This window comes from Clytia hemisphaerica, unplaced genomic scaffold, assembly GCF_902728285.1.
Source record: "Clytia hemisphaerica strain Z4C2 unplaced genomic scaffold, Clytia hemisphaerica genome assembly, whole genome shotgun sequence".
Classification (NCBI taxonomy): Eukaryota; Metazoa; Cnidaria; class Hydrozoa; order Leptothecata; family Clytiidae; genus Clytia; species Clytia hemisphaerica.
Window position 1 is genome coordinate 358,805 of NW_027103680.1, and position 25,332 is coordinate 384,136.

At 34.2% G+C, this 25,332-nt stretch overlaps 1 protein-coding gene across 2 annotated transcripts in view; it reads left to right on the plus strand.

The window, feature by feature from the left end:
• The first annotated feature begins 1,828 nt into the window (after positions 1 to 1,828).
• Positions 1,829 to 25,332, plus strand: part of LOC136803702 (uncharacterized) — a 28,786-nt gene continuing 5,282 nt past the window's right edge. The window contains exons 1-3 of one of the 2 annotated variants that reach the window (XM_067060421.1): positions 1,829 to 2,227; positions 14,374 to 14,685; positions 16,691 to 18,704. In XM_067060421.1, coding sequence (XP_066916522.1) covers positions 2,023 to 2,227; positions 14,374 to 14,685; positions 16,691 to 17,220 — 1,047 coding nt within the window. In that variant the 5' untranslated portion in view covers positions 1,829 to 2,022 and the 3' untranslated portion in view covers positions 17,221 to 18,704. Of the gene's footprint in view, positions 2,228 to 14,373; positions 14,686 to 16,690; positions 18,705 to 25,332 lie in introns of those variants that run through there. The other variant, XM_067060422.1, reaches the window with a different exon arrangement.

A 25,332-nucleotide genomic window follows, 5' to 3' on the forward strand; every position in this document is an offset into this window, starting at 1 on the left:
CCTTTTTGGATAAAAATTTATACGACTGTTTGGAAATACTTAGACTTAGGCTTTAGTCTAAGACAAATCACTATCCAAGAAATAAGCCCAAAGCGGAAGAAAATTTGCAGACGGGTTTTTTCCCGAAAAGAGTTTACAGCCGGTAGAGTTTGCCAGTCTTAGACACGGATCGACTAACCATAGTCCCACTGGTTAGTCCAAGCAAAACAGTTTTTATGCCAAAGGGTTATCGACCGTTTCTTCGAAACTCTACTGCAATTTCTTTCCCTCTACCGCCATAACGGCTGTAAACTCCGCGCGTATAATATTTACCCGTCTTTACTATCACTGCAACCATGGAATTCTCAAATACAAGCCTCGTCAGCAGTAATGGCATTATTGTTCACTTTACTTAAACCATCAAATGATTTTTTGTAGCATTTTAATTGCATTTCTCATCAAAACGCCCTTATTGTGAGAAAGATGCAAAAACATTCTAAGAAATTGAGCGTTGACTCAAAAAAGCCAACGTGCCACATCGTTTCGCCAAAAAATTTTCATATCACAGTAGAGCTACGAGACTCGTGATTTCTAGGAAACCTTCATCGCACTAAGTATTTGTCTCCCTAAACTTATTACTATTTTATGGTTGGATCTAGGAAAAACATTTTGCCAAGATATAATATTTGTTTTTTCCACGAAAGATGTGTTCTGAAACTTTCTAAAGTTACTAGGCAACAAGATCACATCAATTTTCTCTTGATTATACCCCTGTTTCCTTAAAAAGATGTGTTTTGAAGCTTTCTAGGGTTAAATAGTCAACAAGAACACGTTTGATGACCTTGATTATACCCCTGTCTCGCCAGATTAACTTTCGAAGATCTTATCAGAACAGATCAAAATTCCTAGCTGAAATCCTGAAACATATTCTTAGAACACATCGGAAAAAAAGGTCGCCTCGCCGACTGCTTTCGGACTAAGTAAGGAGGTGCAACCTTGGTTTGCGCCGACGGGAGAAAAATTTGATTTTTCATCTTAGTATGCCTTAACATGACGCTATTTCAGACTGACTTTGCCTTGGATTGGTTAAAATTTCACTGCGCTGTTCACCAAATCTTTTGCCGTACATGCTGTTGGATCACAAACCCCAGCCACCCGGGGAGGGGGGGGGGGTACTAGGGCAAGATGGGTTACGGGGATGCTCCGCCGGTCAGGGTACCTTTTTTAACCTCCACGAGTCCCAGGTAGGGTCGCAAAAACACCAAAATTGAAAAATCAGTCCCTCGTAGGGTGCCTATTTTTGGAAAATTCGGGGAAAAGTAGAAAATTTGAGAAAATATTGGAATTTCAGTCCCATTCAGTCATTCAGGGTCACTTTTTTCGCAAATTTCGAGTTCCCACGTAGGGTCCATTTTTCGAACCTCAGCGGAGCACCCCCGTCGGTCGACAAGGGTAGTACCCCCCCCCCGGGCCCAGCCATCCCTCCAGATCTCTTGAACTAAATCAAAATTGCGAAAATAACTTCAATACAAGTAATTTTTTGAATCAAGCTTGAAAAATTTATATTGAATGAATGATTCTTAGAAAATTCAATCTATTCAAGTATGAAATATGAATGAACAGCCGTAAAGTTGAGCTTCTGTTCATCCTCTAACAAAATAGTTTTTTCTTATAGAGGTGTGCAAATTAGATTACAGTAGAAGGTATTTGCAAAATCTAGTAGGGGAAGCCAAGTTTTGTTAACATTGACAATAAGTATATTCATAACAAAAATAAAGCAGCCATTTTTATCTCGAAGATCATAATAGCATCTCATTTGACAAAATTACTTGTAATTGTATTATATATTGTTTTAACGAACAAAAGTGATTACGTACTTATCAAAAGACGACAAACGATGCACTTTTTTAAATACTTTTTCCCTCTGAAGTAATACTACGTTGTTGTTTCTTGATGATATGATACAGTATCTTGTGATATCAGATATAGGAGTATATAGGAGAAGAGAAACGAGAAACAGAGAGAAGGAAATTGGTGGAAAAGATGCGACCAATAAAAGAATTTATTGGTATTGCCATATTGTTATTATTGGGATTTTATCATATTTTTTACACTGGTGCTAATGTTGATTTGACTCTATTCAAAACTTCCAAAGCAATAGAAAATGTGAAGTTAGTTGAAAAAGAACGAATACACGAGTCGTACAAGGCAAAAAAGAAGATTGTTAATGAAGTTGCAGCAAAGAAAGGTATTATATGATGAATTTATAACAAATATTTCATGACCCATTGATGATCATCAAGTAGATCTACAGTAAAACGCCCACCGCCTATAAATTTTGCTCCACCCATCCGCCCATTCAAGAAACTTTTTGACTTTTTCAGGACTTTTTTTTACTTTTATTTGACTTTTTTCAATGAATTATTGACTTTTTCTTTGACTTTTTTACTTTTTTGACTTTTTGTAGAGGTGTACGAAAGTTTCTAAGGCGAACGAAACGAAATTAGACACCCGGCAGTCTAAAATTAAACTCCTATATCAGGATTAGAAACTAGACTAGTCTTACCTCTTTTATCTTTTCCTTTACAACAATACAATGCTGATAAGTTGACACAACACATGTGTACATGCACATTGACAAGTAATCCCTGAGAGAAGTTTATATCGAAATCTGCAACAAAAACGAAAGTGGTCTCTTCTACTGATTGCTTCCCAGGCGTTCCTTCGCAGCTGTTTATCAAATTTCCACCAATAAGGTTGCCGCATTTCAAACGGCCCTTCTTTTTGGCACCCGTGGCCTCTCAGTGGCTTGCACGACGGGCGCTGTAAAATCCCGCCCTTTATATATTTGTTTCAATCCGTGATCCGTGGCTTAGGTTTTTTCTCATCTTCAATTTACTGAAGAAAGCAGGAATTTGAAGCGAGAGTTAGATTGTCGACAAAGTGCCGTAAAAAATCATTGAATAAAAGAAGAACTTAAAATCTTAAATATTTTCATTTTGAAGAATAGTGCAAAAAAGTGAAACATAGAAAAGTTTCATTTTTCATTGCTTTAATCAAAATGGGGGTTTTGGAAAATGTTTAGTTTTTTGCACAAACCCTGTAACTATGGGCAAGCACCCCGTTGCTAAGAGGTTGGCTTGAAATAGAAAACAAGTAGCCCGTTGGGCGTGAAGGCCCAGCAAAAGCGAAAAGTAGTAAAAACGTGTTAGGGGTCATCGTACAATGCTCTACAATGTTGCATAATCAAAAAAGAAAAATACAAAGGCGGGGGTTAGCTGGGGCAACAATAAACGAGACGATGCGCATCACCTATATCAAATGCAACAACAGAGTATAATTTTTTGTTCAATAGTTTTTCTTTTATAAAATAACGTTTGGTTTTTGTAAAATAAAGTTTAGTTTTTCCTATGCAAAGTATAAAGTTAGGTATAATGATTTCGTTTGCTAACTCAGCTTTTTTAGATTACAAGCTCTTTCGTATTGAATAGATACAAATGTGAAGCAATTTTTGATAGAAAACAGAGAGAAATCCAAAATATTTGTTTATCTCAGCAAAAAAGAACAATAAGCCGATATCTGGTCTGATACGAAATATGTGCTCAACATGAAACGGGAATACTTATGTTAGTACATAAACTATAGTACATAACCTTTAAATATAACGGTTTTTTGTGTATATGGTTTTTCCAATGTAAAATAAAGTTTGGTTTTTCCTTAACCCTATTATTATCAGGCTTTTTCGGATTTTGTATTCTCAAGGGGGGTGTTTTCCACCAGCCTTGCATAACTTTTGATCTATAAAAGATATGGACTTGAAATTTGGCATAAATGTTCTCTACCATAAAAGGAGTTCATAGAAAAAATTTGGGTTGATGACGTCATCATAAAGGTGGTGACGTCATCACAAACTTTCGCATTTATCGCTTACTAATGAAAAAGTACTATTCAATAAAATAGCAATTAAAGTTGAACGAATGGAGATTTTTCAATTCTGTTTTGAATTTCTAAAAGCCAAAATAAATATCTTTAAACATATTTGCCGGTTTTAAACATACTAATAAAATTGACCTTTAAAATCCATGCAGAAAATGAGTAAATTTTTTCAAAAAACAATGACTTCATTTTTGATGAGGTCAGCAGTTTTTGAAAATTTTTTTAATATATTTTAGAATTTATTATTGATACCTAAAACCTGTCAAAATTTGAAGTCAGTTGGATGACTAGGTCAAAAGTTATGCTAAATTTAAGATTTTTGGATTTTACAAGGTTTTAGCTGGATTTTATGATATGCCTGCACAAAAAAGTCATAAAACCTGATCTAGTCGGTGTATAATTGTAAAATTTGGTATACATGCTGCTAATAGGATTATATTAAAAGTCAAGAACTTTCAGAGTGTTAAAAAATTTTTTCAGTGAGCTATTAACAAAAGAGTGCCAGCCTGGTGGAAAACACCCCCCCCCCCTGATAAAAATAGGGTTAACCTGTACTAGGGTAGATCGTCAAATGGCAAAGTCCAAAAATTCAAAGTGTAATATTTTTTTGTGAGAGTTCAATCTATTGTAAGACATTTTGCGCAATTTTTAACCTCCTAGGTCAAAAATCCAGCATTCCCCAGGGGGGTCTTTGATTCGCACTATAGCGAAAAATGAGTAAAAATGGCATTTTTTGCCCATTTTAAGATTATAAAAGGCCAGGAAAGGGTCAAAATGGTTTCTAAATGGTGTCTTGTACCTGCTTGTACTAATATTCAACACAAAAAGACAAAATAACCCCAGCGAAATCGCTCAATGTTTCAATTTCATGCTAAAAAGGCTGATTTTCTCCGATTCTGGGTAGCAAAATGCATGAAAGCAGCATTTTAGAGGACCCACAACTTTTAAACTATTTAAGGTACACACTTGAAATTTTCAGTAATGAAACACTTCAGAGAAAGCTCCAGGAAAAATTTATGTTGAGTTTTAAAAAATTTCCTATAAATCCATAATGGCGCCCTAGAAATTGAGTTTTCATGCTAAATGCCAATATTTCAAGCTAAAACTTGGTTTTCTTGGGCTAAAATCTCAAAAATGATTTCAAATGATATCCTGAAATTTTTTGGTGTTGAAAGTATTCTGGAGATACTTATGGAAAACCAAAATGGTTTTGGTCAGAAATTTGCCCAAGTCTGCCATTGTAGTATTGCATTTCCAACTAAAACGCAATATTTAGAGTTAAAGTCTAATTTTCTCAGGCTAAAATCTCAAAACTGATTTCAAATGGTGTCCTGAAATCTTTTGGTGTTGAAAGTATTCTGGAAATACTCTGGGAAAACCAAAATGGTTTGGGTCAGAAATTTGCCAAAGTCTGCCATTATGGAATTATATTTTATTCTAAAACACAATATTTTCAGTAAGCTTGAGTGTTCTTCCTAAAGAAATAAAATTCATAATGGCAGACTTTGGCATATATATGTCCATTGTGAACCACTGTGATTTTCCTTGAGTGTTCCCAGAATACTTTCAAAAGACTTCAGGACCAAAAGATTTCAGGACCCTATTTGAAACCATTTTTGAGATTTTAGCCTGAGAAAATCAGACTTTAACTCTAAATATCGCGTTTTAATGGGAAATGCAATACCATAATGGCAGTCTTGGGCAAATTTCTGACCCAAACCATTTTGATACTCCCAGATAATTTTCAGAATACTTTCAACACCAAAAGATTTCAGGACACCATTTGAAATCATTTTTGAGATTTTAGCCTGAGAAAATTAGACTTTAACTCTAAATATCGCGTTTTAAGTGAAAATACAATTCCATAATGGCGGACTTTGGCAAATTTCTAACCCAAAACATCTTGATTCTCCCAGAGTTTTTCCAGAATACTTTCAACACCCAAAGATTTCAGGACACCATTTGAAACCATTTTTGAGATTTTAGCCTGAGAAAATCAGACTTTAACTCTAAATATTGCGTTTTAGTGGGAAATGCAATACCATAATGGCAGTCTTGGGCAAATTTCTGACCCAAACCATTTTGATTCTCCCAGATAATTTTCAGAATACTTTCAACACCAAAAGATTTCAGGACACTATTTGAAATAATTTTTGAGATTTTAGCCGGAGAAAATCAGACTTTAACTCTAAATATTGCGTTTTAGTGGGAAATGCAATACCATAATGGCAGACTTTGGCAAATTTCTTACCCAAACCATTTTGGTTCTCCAAGAGTATTTCCAGAATACTTTCAACACCAAAAAATTTCAGGACACCATTTGAAACCATTTTTGAGATTTTAGCCTGAGAAAACCAAGTTTTAGCTTGAAATATGGGCATTTAGCATGAAAACTCAATTTCTAGGGCGCCATTATGGATTTAAAGGAAATTTTTGAAAACTCAAGTTTGATTTTTCCTGGAGCTTTCTCTGAAGAATTTCATTACTGAAAATTTCAAGTGTGTACCTTAAAAAGTTTAAAAGTTGTGGGTCCTCAAAGATGCTGCTTTCATGCATTTTGCTACCCAGAATCGGAGAAAATCAGCCTTTTTAGCTTGAAAATAAAACATTGAGCGATTTTGTTGGGGTTATTTTGTCTTTTTATGTTGAATATTAGTACAAGACACCATTTAGAAACCATTTTGACCCTTTACTGGGCTTTCATAGTCTTAAAATGGGCAAAAAATGCCATTTTTACTCATTTTTCGCTTTAGTGCGAATCAAAGACCCCCCTGGGGAATGCTGGATTTTTGACCTAGGAGGTTAAAAATTGCGCAAAATGTCTTACAATAGATTAAATTTTCACAAAAAAATACTACACTTTGAATTTTTTGACATCATGCTAAAAATGGTAGTTGACGATCTACCCTACCTGTACCAAACCCTACTTCTTTATGTAGCTGACGATAGTAGTGTTTGTTACGTTTAGAGAGATTTTGTGTGAAGCGTGTTTTCAAAAAGCCTCTAAGTGAAGTGCGAAATTCTTATTGTCATCTGCAAAAGAAAGCCAATTAAATTCTCTTGGGACATTAATTTACAAAAAAATTAACTATTTTAACTTTTTTATGACACATGCAATAAAAGGTCTAAAAGTTGATTCTCAAGTTAAAATTGTTTTCAACAGAAAATGCATGTAATTAAGAAATAACATTTCGTAAACAAAGAAAAAATTTCAAACACTCCATTGTCTCTAATAACCCCAGATCAAATACAGTTTGTTTTTCCTATGTAAAATAAAGTTTAGTTTTTCCTATGCAAAATAGAGTTTGTTTTTCCTATTATATATAAAATAAATCTTGTTTTTCCAATGTAAAATAAAGTTTGGTTTTTAATTTAAATAGCGATACTAGTAGATAAATATTAAGTGAGCTGAATATGAAGAGTAAGTTAAGTAAGCTGAGTCGATTTCGTAAGCTGAGTAATCTGATAATGTCGCAAGTTTTGATTAGCCGAGTAATCTAGTAATTCCATGCAATCTAGTAATGCCGAGTAATCTAGTAATGCCGTGTAATCTGCAGTTGTTCCAGGTAATCTGGTGATGCCAAGTAATCTGAGGTAGGTTGTTTGAAGGGTTTAACCCTTCAGTAGGGGTTTAGTAACCCTTTGGTCTTGAAGTCTGTAAAAAGAAATAAAAAAGGAATTTAGAAAGATGTATACTATTCATCATCACATCAATTGGAAATTAATTAGTCAAAGAAAATATTTACATGCAAAGTTATTCAAGAAAAATCACAAAAAGCCAGTAAAATTCATGGCACATGCTGATAAAAATAAACTTCATTTACGAGAAAGCTCTTGACTATTTACTTACTGGGAACTTTTTTCCATGAAAACAGTTAAAATCTGAGCAGAATTACAGTATGAAAAGTTTTCCTGGCCTTTTTTTCTTATAAAAATAGAACACTTAAAAGGTACAGAGATGGTTTCTATTATGAACAGTTAACAATAGAAAAGACAAAGATGCAGTTTCCTAAGGAGTTCTTGTTCACCATTCAGCTTCCAGATTGTCTAATCCTGACCACCCCTTTCTAATCCTGACCTACCTCTAATACTACCAGACGGTGTCAATCGAACAACTCCGAACAAAAATCGCAATCGAACCAATCGAACGTAATCGAACGCGATCAAATAATTGCGATTTGATTGTCGAACGTAATCGAATCTTAATCAAACGGCCTATTCCTGGGTAATATACGATTGTGTTCGATTGCGTTCGAGTAATGTTCGATTGATAGTTGACTACTCTAGGGTATTTAATAGCCGGGGGGGCGCAAATTGATTTTTCGAAAAATTTCCACCCATAAGGACATTCTCATTCTAACCTCCCCCCCCCCACTTATTGATTTTTGGGAATTTTTTTTTGAAAGTTCCCTCTTTTGCCCTAATTCTGCTGTATTAGCCTCATTTTAGAAAATTTTCCAACCCCCCTGCTTATCCCAACCCCCCCCCCCCCCCCGGCTATTAGGTACCCAAGAGTATGTTCGATTGGTTCGATTGATTGTCAATTACATTGGACTAATGTTCGATTACGATTATGTTCGATGAGTTTGATTGCGATTAAATCAAATTGGATCACTCTGTTAGAGGTTTTTAGCGTGGGCAGCCGAGTGCTCAAGTACCCTACCAAAGCGAATAAAATCTAATACACAATTGAATCAATCAAACGTAATCGAATACAATCGAACGTAATCGAATAAATTCGAACGTAATCGAAGCAATCGAACAGTAAATCCTGGGTAATATTCGATTGTGATTGGATTGCGTTTGACAATCGAATTGCAATTATTCGATTGCATTCAATTGCGTTTGATTGATTCGGCGCTCGATTTGTTCGATTGACACCGTCTGGATACTAATTTACAGAAAATACTGTCTTTACTTTTTAAAAACTTTAATTGAATAGTATGAAGAAGAACTAATCTACTGGTCCAATATAAAATACCATCTAAATTTGGAAAAATTGTTTATTTTAGAAGTAGGTCTGGATTAGAAAGGAGTGGTCAGGATTAGACTTTTTGTGGCCTATTCTACTCGATCTGAAAAATTTTATTCCAAAAAAAATACATACCTCTTGTTTTACAAATGAGCAAGCAGCAAACAACACAGTAAAAGGATGAATAATCACGAAAAATAACGATTGTGTATCAATAAATCTGTAAACAGCAACAATCAATGAAACAACAGCGTCTGAAAATGTCAGAGTTGGTCTGATATTTCAGGAGGAGAAAAAAACTTTGTCTCCACTTAATCCGCCATTTTGAGCTATAAAATGCAAAGAGCGCGAGATCTACAACAACAACAACTTAGATAGACTAGTAACTAATCGTTGTATTTCACTCTGTAGCTCCGCTTGCAACAGACTCACTCCCTTCACTGAATACAATACGCAATACGGACACTTGCTAGTCTACAATTTAGAAGGAGCGCGGTTTTTGTAAAAACGAAAACGAAAGTGGGACGGACAAACAGACAGTTGCTTTTGAAAGGCCCGTTCGCTAACGCTGGGCCAATAACGCTGGGCCAATGAAATCACTCAAAACGAAAATAAAATCGGCCCGTACTCGAAATCCCGTAATCTTGATATACGAGTTTAAGTCTATACTGCCAGGAGGGAGCAACATACTAAAATGTTTTTTTGTGGTGGTTTGGTCAATTTCTCCATAAAAAATTAACTTCTATGATAGAATTTTCAGGTATCTTTAATTTCAGTCTTTCATCTGTCCATGGAGGTATAAAGAAACAGGAGAAGTATGCTATTGTAACCATGCTCGCCCTACGATTAAAAAAATTACGAGGTATGCATGCTCATAATCTCATATATCGTGCATTTTTAATGAGCTCTTTTGTTGATAGGTGAAATCTTATTGGCTAACTTAAGTGTTGGAAATAAGATGAGACGAGATTCATTGTTTCTGACATTGGTGTAAGAAAATATTTGGATTAAAAAAGGGCCTGTAAACTTTGCAATCCTTCATCAAATGACAAGATTTTTCGATCAACATTTTCTTCAAGGTGAACTCTATTGCTTAATACTTTCCTCCAAAATTCTCCAGCGACTTTTTGTCTACAAATTGGGTCTGAAATTGTGTGTGCTTATAAAGAACTTTTTATTTTCTGGCTGGAGAAAATATCTTTTCAAAACAAAATTTAATGGATGACAAAATTGAACGCAAACTTATTTCGTGGAGCTAAATTTTATTTTATTCTCGTATATTAGAAGGCTAGAAATCTTCGATGCTGATAGTAAGAATGTTCAGAGCAAACTTGAGTTCTACTAAAAAGTCGCATTTCATCGGGCGAGCCTAGAATTTCTTTTGATTTTTTACATAAAAGAAATCAAAAGACTTAAACGACCAATTACCGACAAATTCATCTCCTGTTTTTCTTTATACCTCTATGATCTGTCTATCTAAGAAAAAGTTGTATTGAAATCATTTATGAAAGAAAAGTTATCAGCGATTGAAAAAAAATCGCAATCGCACAATCATGGACGAAAATTGAAAGACAACCCTCCTCCCCCCCCTTCCCCCCAGTGGCAATGTTGAAGGGCATTGGAAAAGTCGTTGGGAAGTTCGTTCGCACTAAACATTACCGAGTTTATGTATCGGAAGATATCGAGGGCGACGGTAAGTGAAATGATGGATTTTCCAGAGCATTTTCCAGTGTTTTTCTCAAACATTAAAGTCCATGTTTGCAATTCCGCACAAGAGCAAAACTCACTTAAGCAAACTGAGAATGTCCTCCATGCCGTTATTTGGAGAGTGAAGGGGCCAAAAATATATAATGGCTAAGGAGGTGCAATCGTGGTTTACGCTGACGGAAAAAATTGAAAGTAATTTTTACTCGTTTAAGGTGGGAGTCACATGAAGCTTTGAGATTTGGTGAAAAAATTACGTTCGAGATTTGCGGTTTACCCCTAACATGCGAACACACCTTGAAATTAGGCCGTAGATATATATTTTCCTGGTATAAGTTTTTTCTAGACCCTGATCTGATGTATTTCCTTGCAACGAAATCATACCCTTTCTAGGGCCCACTTCGTTATCGCTGATCTAAAATAGGATCATTGACATTACCAAACGAAAGATCTTTTTACGCCCTTTTCGGGCGTCTAAGTCAATACCGCCTTTTTTCCGCTGGGATTTCCTAATAGACGTAATTAAGATGGTCCCAAAAAAGTAATATTTTTAAAAAACACAAATTTGTAGGCTGTCACGTCAGCAGTTTTTTGACTATGAAAGCTGTTTTATTTGGAATGTTGGACTGATGACATTTTTAGCTCTTTAAGTCATTCTTCTCAACTAGGAAGCTGAGCGGTGAAACCAAAACTTGATTCCCAAACTCAACGTTTTGGAACACCGAAAAACCTCGAAGCAAATTTTAATGGACCGAAGGCCCTTTAATGCTGTATCTCAAAGATCAAGTGTTAAAGATATTGGCCGGAGGCTGGTTTACAATTGTTGATAATTGAAGGTCTGGCCACCCTCTGGATTATTTACTTCACGAGGAGATTGTGCATGGCGTGATGTCCAACGTCCAAGTGGCTTATTGTATTATACAGAAACTTTAATTAACTATAATGACAGTGCAGTGCGGAAACTTCTCGGTGATCTATTACATTGAAATGTGGGTTTTTGTGCCCATAAAATTGCTTAAATCGATGTTGACTGGGTTGGCGCCAAAGATTGGCGCGCATCACGTGAACGTGATAATTTGGAATTTGGACTTTTTGGTATTTCAGAGCCCTTTCTAAGATATAAAGTAGCTTATTCCTTTTAGTCCTTTTACGTTCAAAAACAGAAAAAAGGAATTTTATGAAACGGTTTTCTACGGCAAGTTTTTTCCATTTGACTTCGTGAAATTTAGGAGTTTTAGGTTTTGCCCATGAAGTTTTTTGAAAAATCACTTATCATGACTTTTCCTTTTTTTAGGTTTGCTATGGAATGAATTTTTGAAAAAAAATTTCCATTCATTCCCAGCTTTTTCCGCCCTCCAAAAAAATTTGAAAAACTTTTTCATTCCTCCATAGTCTCCCATACTCTCCCCCTGGCACAACCCTTTTTGGCTTATTTTTCATTTTTTTTACAATCCCTATCATTTCTGGAAAGTTTCATTGTCTTTCCCCCAGATTGATGAAAAATGTTTTCAATTTTCTCATTCATTGCCCACCTTAACTGGATTTACACCTTTTTTTCTCCTTAGAACTTTTTTATTCGTGCTTACTGATGTCCATTTTCTTACTTCTATTTTTTTATTTTTTCCCTGAATTTCAGCCAAAGTTTTCTCATAAACGGGGTTTAGAAAAAGAACGAACGCTGTATCTGTTGTTCTCCATTTTCCATGCCCACAACGTCTCATTCTCAAATTCATCATCAGCGAGGAAGAGACAAGAGGGGGAGAAGGGAGGGGGAGACTGGCAGTTTTTGTAAAAAATTAGTGTAATTAGAGTAATTGTAAAAAATTAGTGTAATTAGAGTAATTCCATTACTTATGGCCCCTATTGTAACTTTATCAGATCTTTTCACAACCCATTTCGAAATTTTAAGTAAGGACATTTAATCTTTTGGTTTGATTGATTTAATTTGATTTTAATTTGATCATTTCATCTAAAATTAATTGTTATAAGCAACCACTTTTGTACATGCAACAGATAGGAAATGAAAAATTTCGATATTTTTTTACATTTTACTCTTGATAGAAAACATAGCTAAAATATATTTATTCTAAACGTTGGGATTTAAATTTTACTAGATGTAATAGCTATTTTAAAACATTTTCTGATCTAAAATTTATCACTGATTTAAAATGTGTTGTGATAGTGAAGTGGAGGCCCCCTTTTACCACCGTTGACAGGCCCGGCGGAACAACCGTAAGATTGGGGAGGCTGAAGGCTCAAAATGAGATAAGATTCGCTAGGAATTCGTGAAAAAATCTCAGTTGCTTAAAAGTGGGAAGGCTGAAGTCTCCCCAGCCTCCCCGCTTCCGCCGGGCCTGGTTGAAGGAGGGGGGGGTATGATTCTACTTCACAGACTAGATTCTAACGTTAAACTTTAACCACTTACAATCAGGCTCCTAATATTTGAGAAAAAAAGGGAAATTCCCACGAAATCTTGTGGCCACAAACGATTCGGAAGCGCTCTGGAAGGGTTTAGATTTAGGACTTGAAGATATCCAGAAGTTCAAAAATGGTCCAATAAGGCTCAGAATATAGGCAGTTATATAGTCAGAATAGATTGGAAGTCAATAAACCTATCGGAACTGAAATATTTGATTACATTTAACAAATAGCCCAAAAACAACTTTCTCACCCGAGCTTCAAATTTCGAAAAACGAGGAAATAACCAATATTCTCAATACAGTGTGTTCTGCAAAATAGTATACTCAAGAAAGTAAAATCGAATTATGAAAAAATCTAAATTTGCTGAACCAACTTAAATTCTAAATTTGCTGAAGACACATTTATTCAGCGTTCTACAGTGCGAAAAGTCTTTGTTTTAGAGATATGAAGCTTCAAGCACACCAAGTTGGAGATTAAAAAAGATAGAAGAATAGAAAAGAGATAGAAAATTTTCAAAGCAAAAAGCTAAAACTTTTGATTGATAGCTCTCTCTCTTATGTCATTTTGATAAAATTTTCCATTTTAATGGAAACCTATGCACCTTCCAAGTCGAATTTCTCGTTAATGAAAAGCTGGTTGAATATAATTCTTTCAGCAATAAAAGTTTTTCTTTCTGCTGCTTATAAAATTAACTGTCCTTTTGCAAATTAACGTTAGTTATAACTTATAGCTTACTTTGGAGTAACTTACTCAATTTTCAATGTTGAAAAGTTGCACCCTTGTGTACTTAAAACTATGCCCACCCCCCCTCCAAATAAAAAAAATACTCGAAAACGTGAAAACTAACTTTTGAAAGAACTTTTCGAATTTTTTGAATTTATGACGTCATATTGCTCGTAGCTAATGGACCTTACCGTTAAACATATTTTAGTACAAATCATTAGACAAAAAAAGATCAGAATGCCAGTCACTCCTTCATCAAACTTGTTATAGGCTTACCATTAACATAACATAGCTTAACATTAACATAGGGAATAGGGAAATTATATTTTCTTGCGCCCCTGTCTCAATAAATATTCACTTTTGACGTACTCTGTATCAGCTTGTGTCTAACGCAAACGTAGCGTAACTCTACGGAAATGAATTTTAAAGTTTTCTAAGATATTGAGCCTGTTTAAGACAACTTTTGGTGTTTGAATTTAATGAAAGGCTGGGAAATGTTTCTCAGATGGGCATTTCAAATAATTTTACCTTCAGCTAAAAAGATATAGGCATATAGATATATAGGGTATGCGGCGCAACCGTTTTGCAGTAATATTACAGGAATACGTAGTGACGTAACTCTCCCTTTATTGTTTCAGGTACGGTCGATCGAGCATCAACAAGTCTTCACAATTCACTTGTGTTCCCTTCAACTGCAAATGATTTCATTTCAAAATTAGAATACGCTTATTCAAAGAGTGGACAAGACTTGAAAGCCTTACAAAATGAAGTAGAAGAAAGACGATCGAAGCTTGTACGTAGTCCACTTTACGGTGAAGATCAATCGTGTAAGAATAACGATCGAATCGCTGGACTTACCAAATTGTTTGATGCATGGGCACACATGGCAAAATTGTTCAACATTCAATATTTTTTGACATATGGATCGTTAATCGGAGCGGAGAGAGATCGTAAGTTCAAAAATCTTTTTTAAAACCTCTTAACCTGGACTGAAAATATTTGGTGCGATATCATGATTTTAGAAACAATCTTCGTTCACTTTTTCATCTTAATTTTTAATCTTGTTCATCTTTCGATATATCTAACAAAATTAGCAGTTCAGATAATGCCCCCCAGATGAAAATACCTTTTCTAAAGGTCTTGCGCCCACTTGAAATTAATTTCTTCAAATTCCTAAACTTTATTGCAAATAGCAAAACCCGTCTCAGAGAAATCTCAAAAAACCATTTCTGTCACTGTAATAAAATGTCAAAAACATTTTCTGCACCTGTTTCTGTCTAAACAGAAACTATTGATTAATTTTTTGAAACATTTTTTGTTTTAGAAAACTATATGTTTTCTTTCCATCATTTGAGGGGGGGGGGGGTCACTACAATCAGTGCCATAATATATTGGCACTTTTGGCTAATTTACCATTTTTCGAAAATTGAAGTTCGACCGAGACTGTCAATTTTTAGGCCTTCAACTTGATTTCATCGATCATTTCGATCTGGGAGGGATTTATTATTTATCGAGGTGCCAAGTATTTTGTCACTGATTGTAGCAATTTTTCATCAAAGTGAAACTTTTTGCGTTTTTCAGTTTTCAAATATTTCTATTTGATGAAAAATGTTTCAAGTGGCCCCAGACCTTAAAAAGTAAAGTGTCTATCAGTAGAGTAGTGGGTCGACAAAAATTTGGGTGAACTGGGGAGGCAAATTTTGAATATTATGACTTTTGGCACCCCGCCCCCTATGAAATACTTCATACCATCATAGTGAATTTTTAATATTTGCCACGTAAAAAATATAAATTTCTACTTGATGTAGCACACAAAACTGTGGCATATTATACATTTTATGTTAGGCCAATTGTCCTTGAGCCTGAAAATTTGAAATTGATAAAGAATAAAATGAAGATTTTTACGAAGAAGGGTATTTCAACTTTGAAGAGCTTAGTTTCGGCGAAGAAAAAACATTTTGAATATTTTTTACGGTAGATGGTGTAACCTTTACCGAACTAAAAATAGATTTTCGGAAAATTTTCTAAAATCTTATTTGTCTCAATTTAGAAAAATTTTCCGAAAAATTTAAAACTGTTCAATTCTTTGCGTACAGGCAAATTCTTTGTTAAAAGTTTTAAAGAAACCAAAACATGGCTAAAACCAATTTTTCGACTATGGTAAGAGCCCTTAAGAGCAGAAACTTTTGCGGGCAGAAACTTTCACGATGTTACAAAATCGTGAAATTGCACGAACTTAACTTTCGCGAATTTTACTTTTGGAACGAGTTCTGCGGATATAATTTTTAGAATATCATTTCATTTTGCAGGTAAAAAAGCATAAAATAGCAACAAAAGTGTATTTTTCGTGGAAAAAACTTGACGAATTTCTCCTGAAATTTCTTACTTGGCAGAAATTTTCGCGAAAAAGGACGAAAATCGCGAAAGTTTCTGCCCTTAAAGTATAAATAACTTACGCGGATTACGCGGCCACGAAAATTTTCTCTCTTTTTGGCCGAAAACTGCCATTTTTAAGGTGTAAAACAGGGCGCCGTAATTAGTAATCAGAGGCGTTTATTTTGGCGTCCCCTCAAAATAATCGGCCGCTTGGGGTGGGGGGGGGGGCACTGCTCCCTGCCACCATGCTACTAGTGTTTATAAACTTTTGAGACAGGATTCCCATTCAACATGTAATGCAACTTTCACTAGACTTTATGAGGATTTAGTATTAATAGGATAATAACTGACTAAGAGGTCAATGTAGGAAAATATTGACTACAGCCGAAGTATTTATGATATGCTTTGTATACATATCAATTATGGCAATTTTGTTTTGATGATGAGCGCGTTGAGAAAGTTCCGACGGAATTTTGGACAAAGAAACTTCAAAAAAGGCGCTATAGTCTTCAAAATAGTTTGGCTGATATCTATTCTAAATATCTACTATTCTAAATATAATTTCCATTATTTCTACAGGTAACATCATCCCCTATGATTTAGACACTGACATTATGATGCCAGAAGATGACGTGCCGAAACTCCAAAAAATGATAGATGATAATTTCTCAGTCGGTGATAACAAAATTCATCTTCGCATCCATCCAGAATATAAGACACATTGGCGAAAACGTACCAAAATTTGTTGTAATGGGAAAGTCAGCCGTGGACCAAGCAGTAACACGTGCTGGGATCAGTGTGCAGTACCCAATCCTCTAGGTCGTCTCATACTTGGCCCAGTACTGCATATAGGAATTACAGGTTACAAAGTGATTAAGAATCATACCGTTTTGAAAATGACTTGTCATGAAGAATATGGTTTTAAAACTGAGTTTAAGTGGAAAGATTTAGCACCTCGACATTGTGAATTTCTTGGGCATAAGACATACTGCCCAACAAATGCCAATTTGATAAACACGGAAGTCTATGGTGAATATTGGACAGATCCCCATAAGAAATGCAAAAATGGAATTTGGACTAAAACAAGCAGGCCACAAAAGAATTTCTAACTGATATTTTATTGGAATTTATTTTTATGATATGATGTGAGCCATCCCCACTGGGGAATGGGTCCTACTCCTTACAAAGTAGGAATTCCTCCTTTTTCAAGTTGGAACGCTTAGCACGCGAAACACAGATACCATGATGCATAGTGGTGACACTCGAACTACGCGGGAGAGCATATAGCTCGTCGCAGGCGCAAAACAAAAATATCGATAATTTTCAATATTTAAACCAAAATATCTCGAGATTTAGACATCGAAAGTTAACAAACCATACCATTTTTGGATACTACTAATTCAGGGCTATCCAGTTGTGGGAATGATTTTTTCTAAAAATGCTCCTAGGAAAATGCTGACGTCATCGGAAAACGCCAAAAACGTCGATTTTTCGCCTTAAAAATGCCATTTCTCGGCACCAGGTGGTCGAAACTTAACAAATAACCCCATTTTCTTTATCTACTTTTCACGCTGAATCCGTTGGTATCCTCAGATATTTGATTTTCAGACTTCGAAAAAACCGTTAGTAAAGGAGGGACCCTTGATAAGTTCTATCGATTAACTAAAAATCGATTCACTCGAAAACTGCAGGAGATTCGAAGGACAAATTTTTTTTGTCAATTCTACACCCTATTAGGAGCATAATATCAAAAATTTGCCCTGATCTAAGGGGTGCCCTACGAAGTGACACAATCCACTGCCTCGGCCGCTGGTCTAAGAGCAAAGGAATGTAAAGAGATTCAAAAACAGCTTTTCTGATTACTCAAAGTTCAACGATCACTTCTATTGAAAATTCTATTGTAAAAACGTTGATTAGGTCATTAAATGAAAGTCCAGAAAAAACGGCTCGCCAGACAAATCAGACTACATGATTTGACGATAAAAATGAAAATTTGTTTTTCCTTTTTTGCCGATTACTAGTTCAATTTTTAAGAATAAGGAGAAATATTTTTACCAATGTGAATGAAATGAAATTCTTAACGCAACGATATTAAATTGGCTCTTGTAAAACTGTCAGAAGTCGAGTAAAATCAAGATGAAGTTATAATTTTCTCGAGCTCTAGCTTTCCATATTATTGTGCGGTCATGATGCGGTTATATCAGTAGAATCGCTAGGAAATTCTGAGCAAGAAGATATAGGTACCTTTTCGTACAGGAGAGGTGTACCCAAAATATAGGCCTAAAAGTTTGCGCATAATCAGGCTTGAAACAAAAGAATTTTGTCACAACACGCTAATTATGCAGATTTTTCCCAGATTTTTATAGCGACAACAAAAGAAACCTATTTACTCGACATAAACTCCCTTAAGGGCTCTGACCATAGTCCAAAAATTGATTTTGGTATTTGAACATAAAAGTTATATTTCAGGTTCCTTAATACTTTTAACAAAGAATTGCCTTTATAAATTGCTTTTTAATCGAATCCCTTAAGAGTGATTAAGAATTTAATTGCAAAAATGACGTTATGAACTTTAAAAAGATGTTAATAATATGTTGCATCACCCTCTTTTACAAAAAGTGCTTAGTTTTAATGGGTAATTAACATTTTTGTTTCAAAATTTCTTTACACTGTCCGCAAAGAATTGAACTATTTTAAATTTTGCGGAAAATTTTTCTAAAAAGATGTGTCAAAAGTTATGACTGTTTTTTTAAGCAAAATCCATATGAAAAATTGATGAAAAACCACTATTTTGAAGATTTCGAGACAAAGAAGCATTTACAAAAAATTTCCGCAAAAATTTTTATTGTTCGGTAAAAGATACACCATCTACTGCGAAAAATTTTTCAAAATGTTTTTTCTTCGCCGAAACTAAGCTCGAAACACAACTATGAGTAGAAAGTTTTGTGTGCGTGTTCACAAAATTGTATTTTAAGCTCTCCCTCTTTTTTCTTTGTCATTTCGATTAATTAATACGTTGTAACTACCTTTTGTAATAAGCCTGTGTGATGGAGAACGTTCTTATATTTTAGCGATAACACACACACAAACTTTTGTACTCAATCGCATGTTCAAACTCGATACTTTAATTAGGGACACCCTGTACAGTGGGAATCGAACTCAGACCTCCTAGACGGGTGTTAAGAGTGATGACCACCAAACCATTACACCTATTTACGAGCACACATAACTATCACCTGACTACGGAGAAACGCATCTCCATCTAATCTAGTAGTACACCTGAATGTTTAAGGGCTCTGTTCATAGTGAAAAATCAATTTCAGAATTTGAAGATAAAATCTTATGTTTTCGTTTCTTTGACATGTTTAAGAACAAATTGCTTTTGAAAAAATGAATTTAAGTAATTACATCATGAGTAATTAAGGAATAAGTGTGGCATGGACCTTAATAAAACGTCATAACAACGCTATCCATATACATTTCACAAAAAAAGCCTAATCTCCTTGGGGAAATCATTTTATTGTTTCAAACTTTTTTTAAGTTAATGACAAATAATTTCTTTATTTAGATTTTTTCGGAAAAATTTTCTATTTGGCTACATCCAAAGTTATAGCTGTTTTCGTATGGAAATTTAGTGGGAAAAATTGCCAAAAATAAGATTTTTTGGAGATTTTAAAGGAAAAATACTTCCACAAAAAATTTCCGAAATTGTATTCTTAGATACTAAATAGATACGTCACCTGAACCAAAATTCCAAAATGTTTGATTTTTACCGAGATTAGGGCTTTGAAAGGTGAAATACTCTTCTTCGAAAAACTCTTCGTTTTTTTCTTCATTTAATTTTTTCATCTCAATTTTTCGATTTTTAAATTCTAATAAAGTAGGTTCAACAGGACATATAAAAAAAGTTATACATTAATCTTTTCAAAATGCAGAAATTGCCATTTAAGTTGGTGTAAAATCGAAAAATTGGGTATGTCCGGAGGCCTTTAAGAAGTAAAGAGTCGCGACCAAGCAGTGTTTGGTGTTTTTGGTCCAAACTATGAACATTTCTGATGAGGAAAAACGCGCGACGGAGTAGTGTTTGGTTTGTTTGATCAAAATTATGAACATTTCTTATGAGTGAAAAGGCATGACGAAGTAGTGTTTGATGTTTTTGGTCCAAAATATAAAGATTTCTAATGAATAAAAAGACGTGACCAAGTAGTATTTTGTGTTTTCGGTCCAGATTTGGAATATTTCTTATGAGTAAAATGGCGAGACGAAGTAGTGTTTGGTCTTTTTGGTCCAAACTATGGACATTTCTAATGAGAAAAAAGGCGTAACCAAGTAGTGTTTGATGTCTTTGGACCAAGTAAAAAGGCGTGAGCAAGTAGTGTTTGATGTTTTGGGTGCAAATTAGGAATATTTCTTGGCGTGACCAAGTAGTGTTTGGTGTTTTGGTCCGAATTATAAACATTTCTTATGAGTGAAAAGGCGTGACCAAGTAGAGTTTGGTGTTTTTAGTCCGAATTATGAACCTTCCTAATGAAGAGCGAAATGTGACCAAATAGTGTTTGGTGTTTTCGTGTGAAAGTATTATCATTCCTGATAAGTAAGAAGGCGTGACCAAGTAGTGTTTGGTGTTTTTGGTCGAAATTATAAACATTTTTAATGACTAAAAAGACGTATCACCAAGTAGTATTTGATGTTTTTGATCCAAACTATGAACATTTCTAATAAGAAAAAAGACGTGACCAAGTAGTGTTTGGTGTTTTTGGACAAAACAATGAAAATAAATTTCACGAGTAAAAAGGCGTGACCAAATAGTGCTTCGTGTTTTTGGTCGAATTTATGAATATTTCTAATGAGTAAGAAGGCGTGACGAAGTAGTGTTTTGTGTTTTTAGTCCAAATTATGAACTTTTCTAAAGAAGGAAAAAATGTGACCAAGTAGTGTTTGGTGTATTGGAAGCAAATTAGGAAAATTTCTTGTGAGTAAAAAGACGTGACCAAGTAGTATTTGGTGTTTTTGTGTGGAAAGTATGATCATTTCTAATGGGTAAAAACGCGTGACCAAGTAGTGTTTGGTGTTTTGGTCCAAATAATGAACATTTCTTATGAGTGAAAAGGCGTGACCAAGTAGTGTTTGGTGTTTTCGTGGAAACATATTAGCACCTATTTTTGAATTAATCTGCAAAATCTAACTTTCAAGTCATGTGACCAAGTAAGGATAATTTTTTTTGACTGATCTGCAAAATCTAACTTTCAAGTCGTGTGACCAAGTAAGGATAAATTGTTTTGACTGATCTGCAAAATCTAACTTTCAAGTCATGTGACAAAGTAAGGATAAATTTTTTTGACTGATCTGCAAAATCTAACTTTCAAGTCATGTGACCAAGTAAGGATAATCTTTTTTGACTGATCTGCAATATCTAACTTTCAAGTCATGTGACCATGTAATGAAATTTTTTTGAATAATCTGTAAAATCTATCTTTTAAATCACGGGACCGTGTAGTGGGAATATAAAGTTTTGTGAAAGTTTTAAAGAACTCTTACGCAATGCATGGTGACCAAGTAAGGATAAATTTTTTTGAATAATCTGTAAAATCTAACTTTTAAATCACATGACCGTGTAGTGAGAATATAAATTTTTGCAAAATTTTTAAAGAACTCTTACACAATGCATCGTGACAAAGTAAGGATCAATTTTTTTGCCTGATCTGCGAAATCTAACTTTCAAGTCATGTGACCAAGTAAGGATAAATTTTTTGCCTGATCTGCAAATTCTAACTTTCAAGTCATGTGACCAAGTAAGGATAAATTTTTTGCCTGATCTGCAAATTCTAACTTTCAAGCCATGTGACCAAGTAAGGATAAAATTTTTTGCCTGATCTGCAAAATTTAACTTTCAAGTCATGTGACCAAGTAAGGATAATTTTTTTTGACAGATCTGCAAATTCTAACTTTCAAGTCATGTGACCAAGTAAAGATAAATTTTTGCGAAATTTTTAAAGAACTCTTACACAATGCATCGTGACCAAGTAAGGATAAATTTTTTTGCCTGATCTGCGAAATCTAACTTTCAACTCATGTGACCAAGTAAGGATAAATTTTTTTGCCTCATCTGCAAATTTTAACTTTCAAGTTATGTGACCAAGTAAGGATAAATTGTTTTGACTGATCTGCAAAATCTAACTTTCAAGTCATGTGACCAAGTAAGGAAAATTTTTTTGACTGATCTTCAAATTTTAACTTTCAAGTCATGTGACCAAGTAAGGATAAATTTTTTTGACTGATCTGCAAAATCTAACTTTCAAGTCATGTGACCAAGTAAGGATAAATTTTTTTGACAGATCTGCAAAATCTAACTTTCAAGTCATATGACCAAGTAAGGATAAATTTTCTTGCCTCATCTGCAAATTTTAACTTTCAAGTCATGTGACCAAGTAAGGATAAATTTTTTTGACTGATCTGCAAAATCTAACTTTCAAGTCATGTGACCAAGTAAGGAAAATTTTTTTGACTCATCTTCAAATTTTAACTTTCAAGTCTGTGACCAAGTAAGGATAAATTTTTTTGACTGATCTGCAAAATCTAACTTTAAAGCCATGTGACCAGGTAAGGATAAATTTTTTTGACTGATCTGCAAAATCTAACTTTCAAGTCATGTGACCAAGTAAGGATAATCTTTTTTGACTGATCTGCAATATCTAACTTTCAAGTCATGTGACCATGTAATGAAATTTTTTTTGACTAATCTGTAAAATCTATCTTTTAAATCACGGGACCGTGTAGTGGGAATATAAATTTTTGTGAAAGTTTTAAAGAACTCTTACGCAATGCATGGTGACCAAGTAAGGATAAATCTTTTTGACTGATCTGCAAAATCTAACTTTCAAGTCATGTGACCAAGTAAGGATAAATTTTTTTGCCTGATCTGCAAATTTTAACTTTCAAGTCATGGGACCAAGTAAGGATAAAATTTTTTGACTGATCTGCAAAATCTAACTTTCAAGTCATGTTACAAAGTAAGGATAATTTTTTTTGACTGATCTGCAAAATCTAACTTTCAAGTCATGTGACCATGTAATGAAATTTTTTTTGACTAATCTGTAAAATATAACTTTTAAATCACGTGACCGTGTAGTGGGAATATAAATTTTTGCGAAAGTTTTAAAGAACTCTTACGCAATGCATGGTGACCAAGTAAGGATAAACTTTTTTGACTAATCTGTAAAATCTAACTTTTAAATCACGTCACCGTGTAGTGAGAATATAAATTTTTGCAAAATTTTTAAAGAACTTTTTAAAGAACTTATACGCAATGCATCGTGACCAAGTAAGGATAAATCTTTTTGACTGATCTGCAAAATCTAACTTTCAAGTTATGTGACCAAGCATGAACATATAAACGACTGGACATCCATCTCCTTTGTATTTTTGAAGTCAACACTGCTAGCTTCGTTGCCGCCTCGTTAAAATCATCAAATGAAACAATAAATTCTGATGGTATACCTCTTGGGAATACCTTGCTACCAACGTCAAAATTTCGACAAAAGTCTCTGTTGTTCTACTTTATTTCTCAAGTCTTTTATCATATCATAACAAAGATAACAGAGGCAAAATCATCGTCAGCTTGTCAAAACTCCGACTAATATTTCAAAATTTTGACTTAAAAGTGTCGAATAATTTTAGAGAGTGTCGCATTCTAATTTCGATATTCTTATGACACAGGCTCTCAACTTTGACAAGCTATTTTTTTCAAGTCATAAGAAAAATTATTGGAGTGACAAAAGGGATTCAAAAGTATACACGCCGTTGAAATTCTGCATTTCAGAGTTGAAAATGTTGATAAAATATATTGCAAACTCGTGAAAAAATTTGAAAATAATTTTTTTGTGCATTAGGAGTAATGTTCAAGCTCTATCAATCATTTTACCTAAACAATTCAAAGAAATAAAATTACGACGGATTATTGTCGGATTTTTTATAGCAATTTTGAAATACAGGCGGCAACGAAGCTCGCTTCAAAGAGATAATAAAAGATGGATGTCCAGTCGTTTATATGTTCATGGACCAAGTAAGGATAATTTTTTTTGACAGATCTGCAAATTCTAACTTTCAAGTCATGTGACCAAGTAAGGATAAATTTTTACAAAATTTTTAAAGAACTCTTACACAATGCATCATGACCAAGTAAGGATAAAGTTTTTTGCCTGATCTGCGAAATCTAACTTTCAAGTCATGTGACCAAGTAAGGATAAATTTTTTTGCCTGATCTGCGAAATCTAACTTTCAAGTCATGTGACCAAGTAAGGATAAATTATTTTGACTGATCTGCAAAATCTAACTTTCAAGTCATGTGACCAAGTAAAGAAAATTTTTTTAACTGATCTTCAAATTTTAACTTTCAAGTCATGTGACCAAGTAAGGATAAATTTTTTTGCCTGATCTGCAAATTTTAACTTTCAAGTCATGGGACCAAGTAAGGATAAAATTTTTTGACTGATCTGCAAAATCTAACTTTCAAGTCATGTTACAAAGTAAGGATAAATTTTTTTGACTGATCTGCAAAATCTAACTTTTAAGTCATGTGACCATGTAATGAAATTTTTTTTGACTAATCTGTAAAATATAACTTTTAAATCACGTGACCGTGTAGTGGGAATATGAATTTTTGCGAAAGATTTAAAGAACTCTTACGCAATGCATGGTGACCAAGTAAGGATAAACTTTTTTTACTAATCTGTAAAATCTAACTTTTAAATCACGTCACCGTGTAGTGAGAATTTAAATTTTTGCAAAATTTTTAAAGAACTTTTTAAAGAACTTATACGCAATGCATCGTGACCAAGTAAGGATAAATCTTTTTGACTGATCTGCAAAATCTAACTTTCAAGTTATGTGACCAAGTAAGGATAATTTTTTTTGACTGATCTGCAAAATCTAACTTTCAAGTCATGTGACCATGTGTATAGCATTTGCGCTTGCGTATTATGGTTTCTTCGAGATATTTCTTTAGAATTTCAATCACGATTGTTCATCGTGCACTCAATCTTCAAAATATTACATGTATAGTAGTTATTTGATTAGTCAGTTAAAAAAATGTACTAGCCATAATTTTCATTAAAGTGCCACCGCAGAAGAACGATCAAATGTGTCCATCTCATAGATATCTTCTTATAGTTATAGAGATAAGATAAAGTTACTTATCTGTTTTTTTGTCACCTCTTTTATTA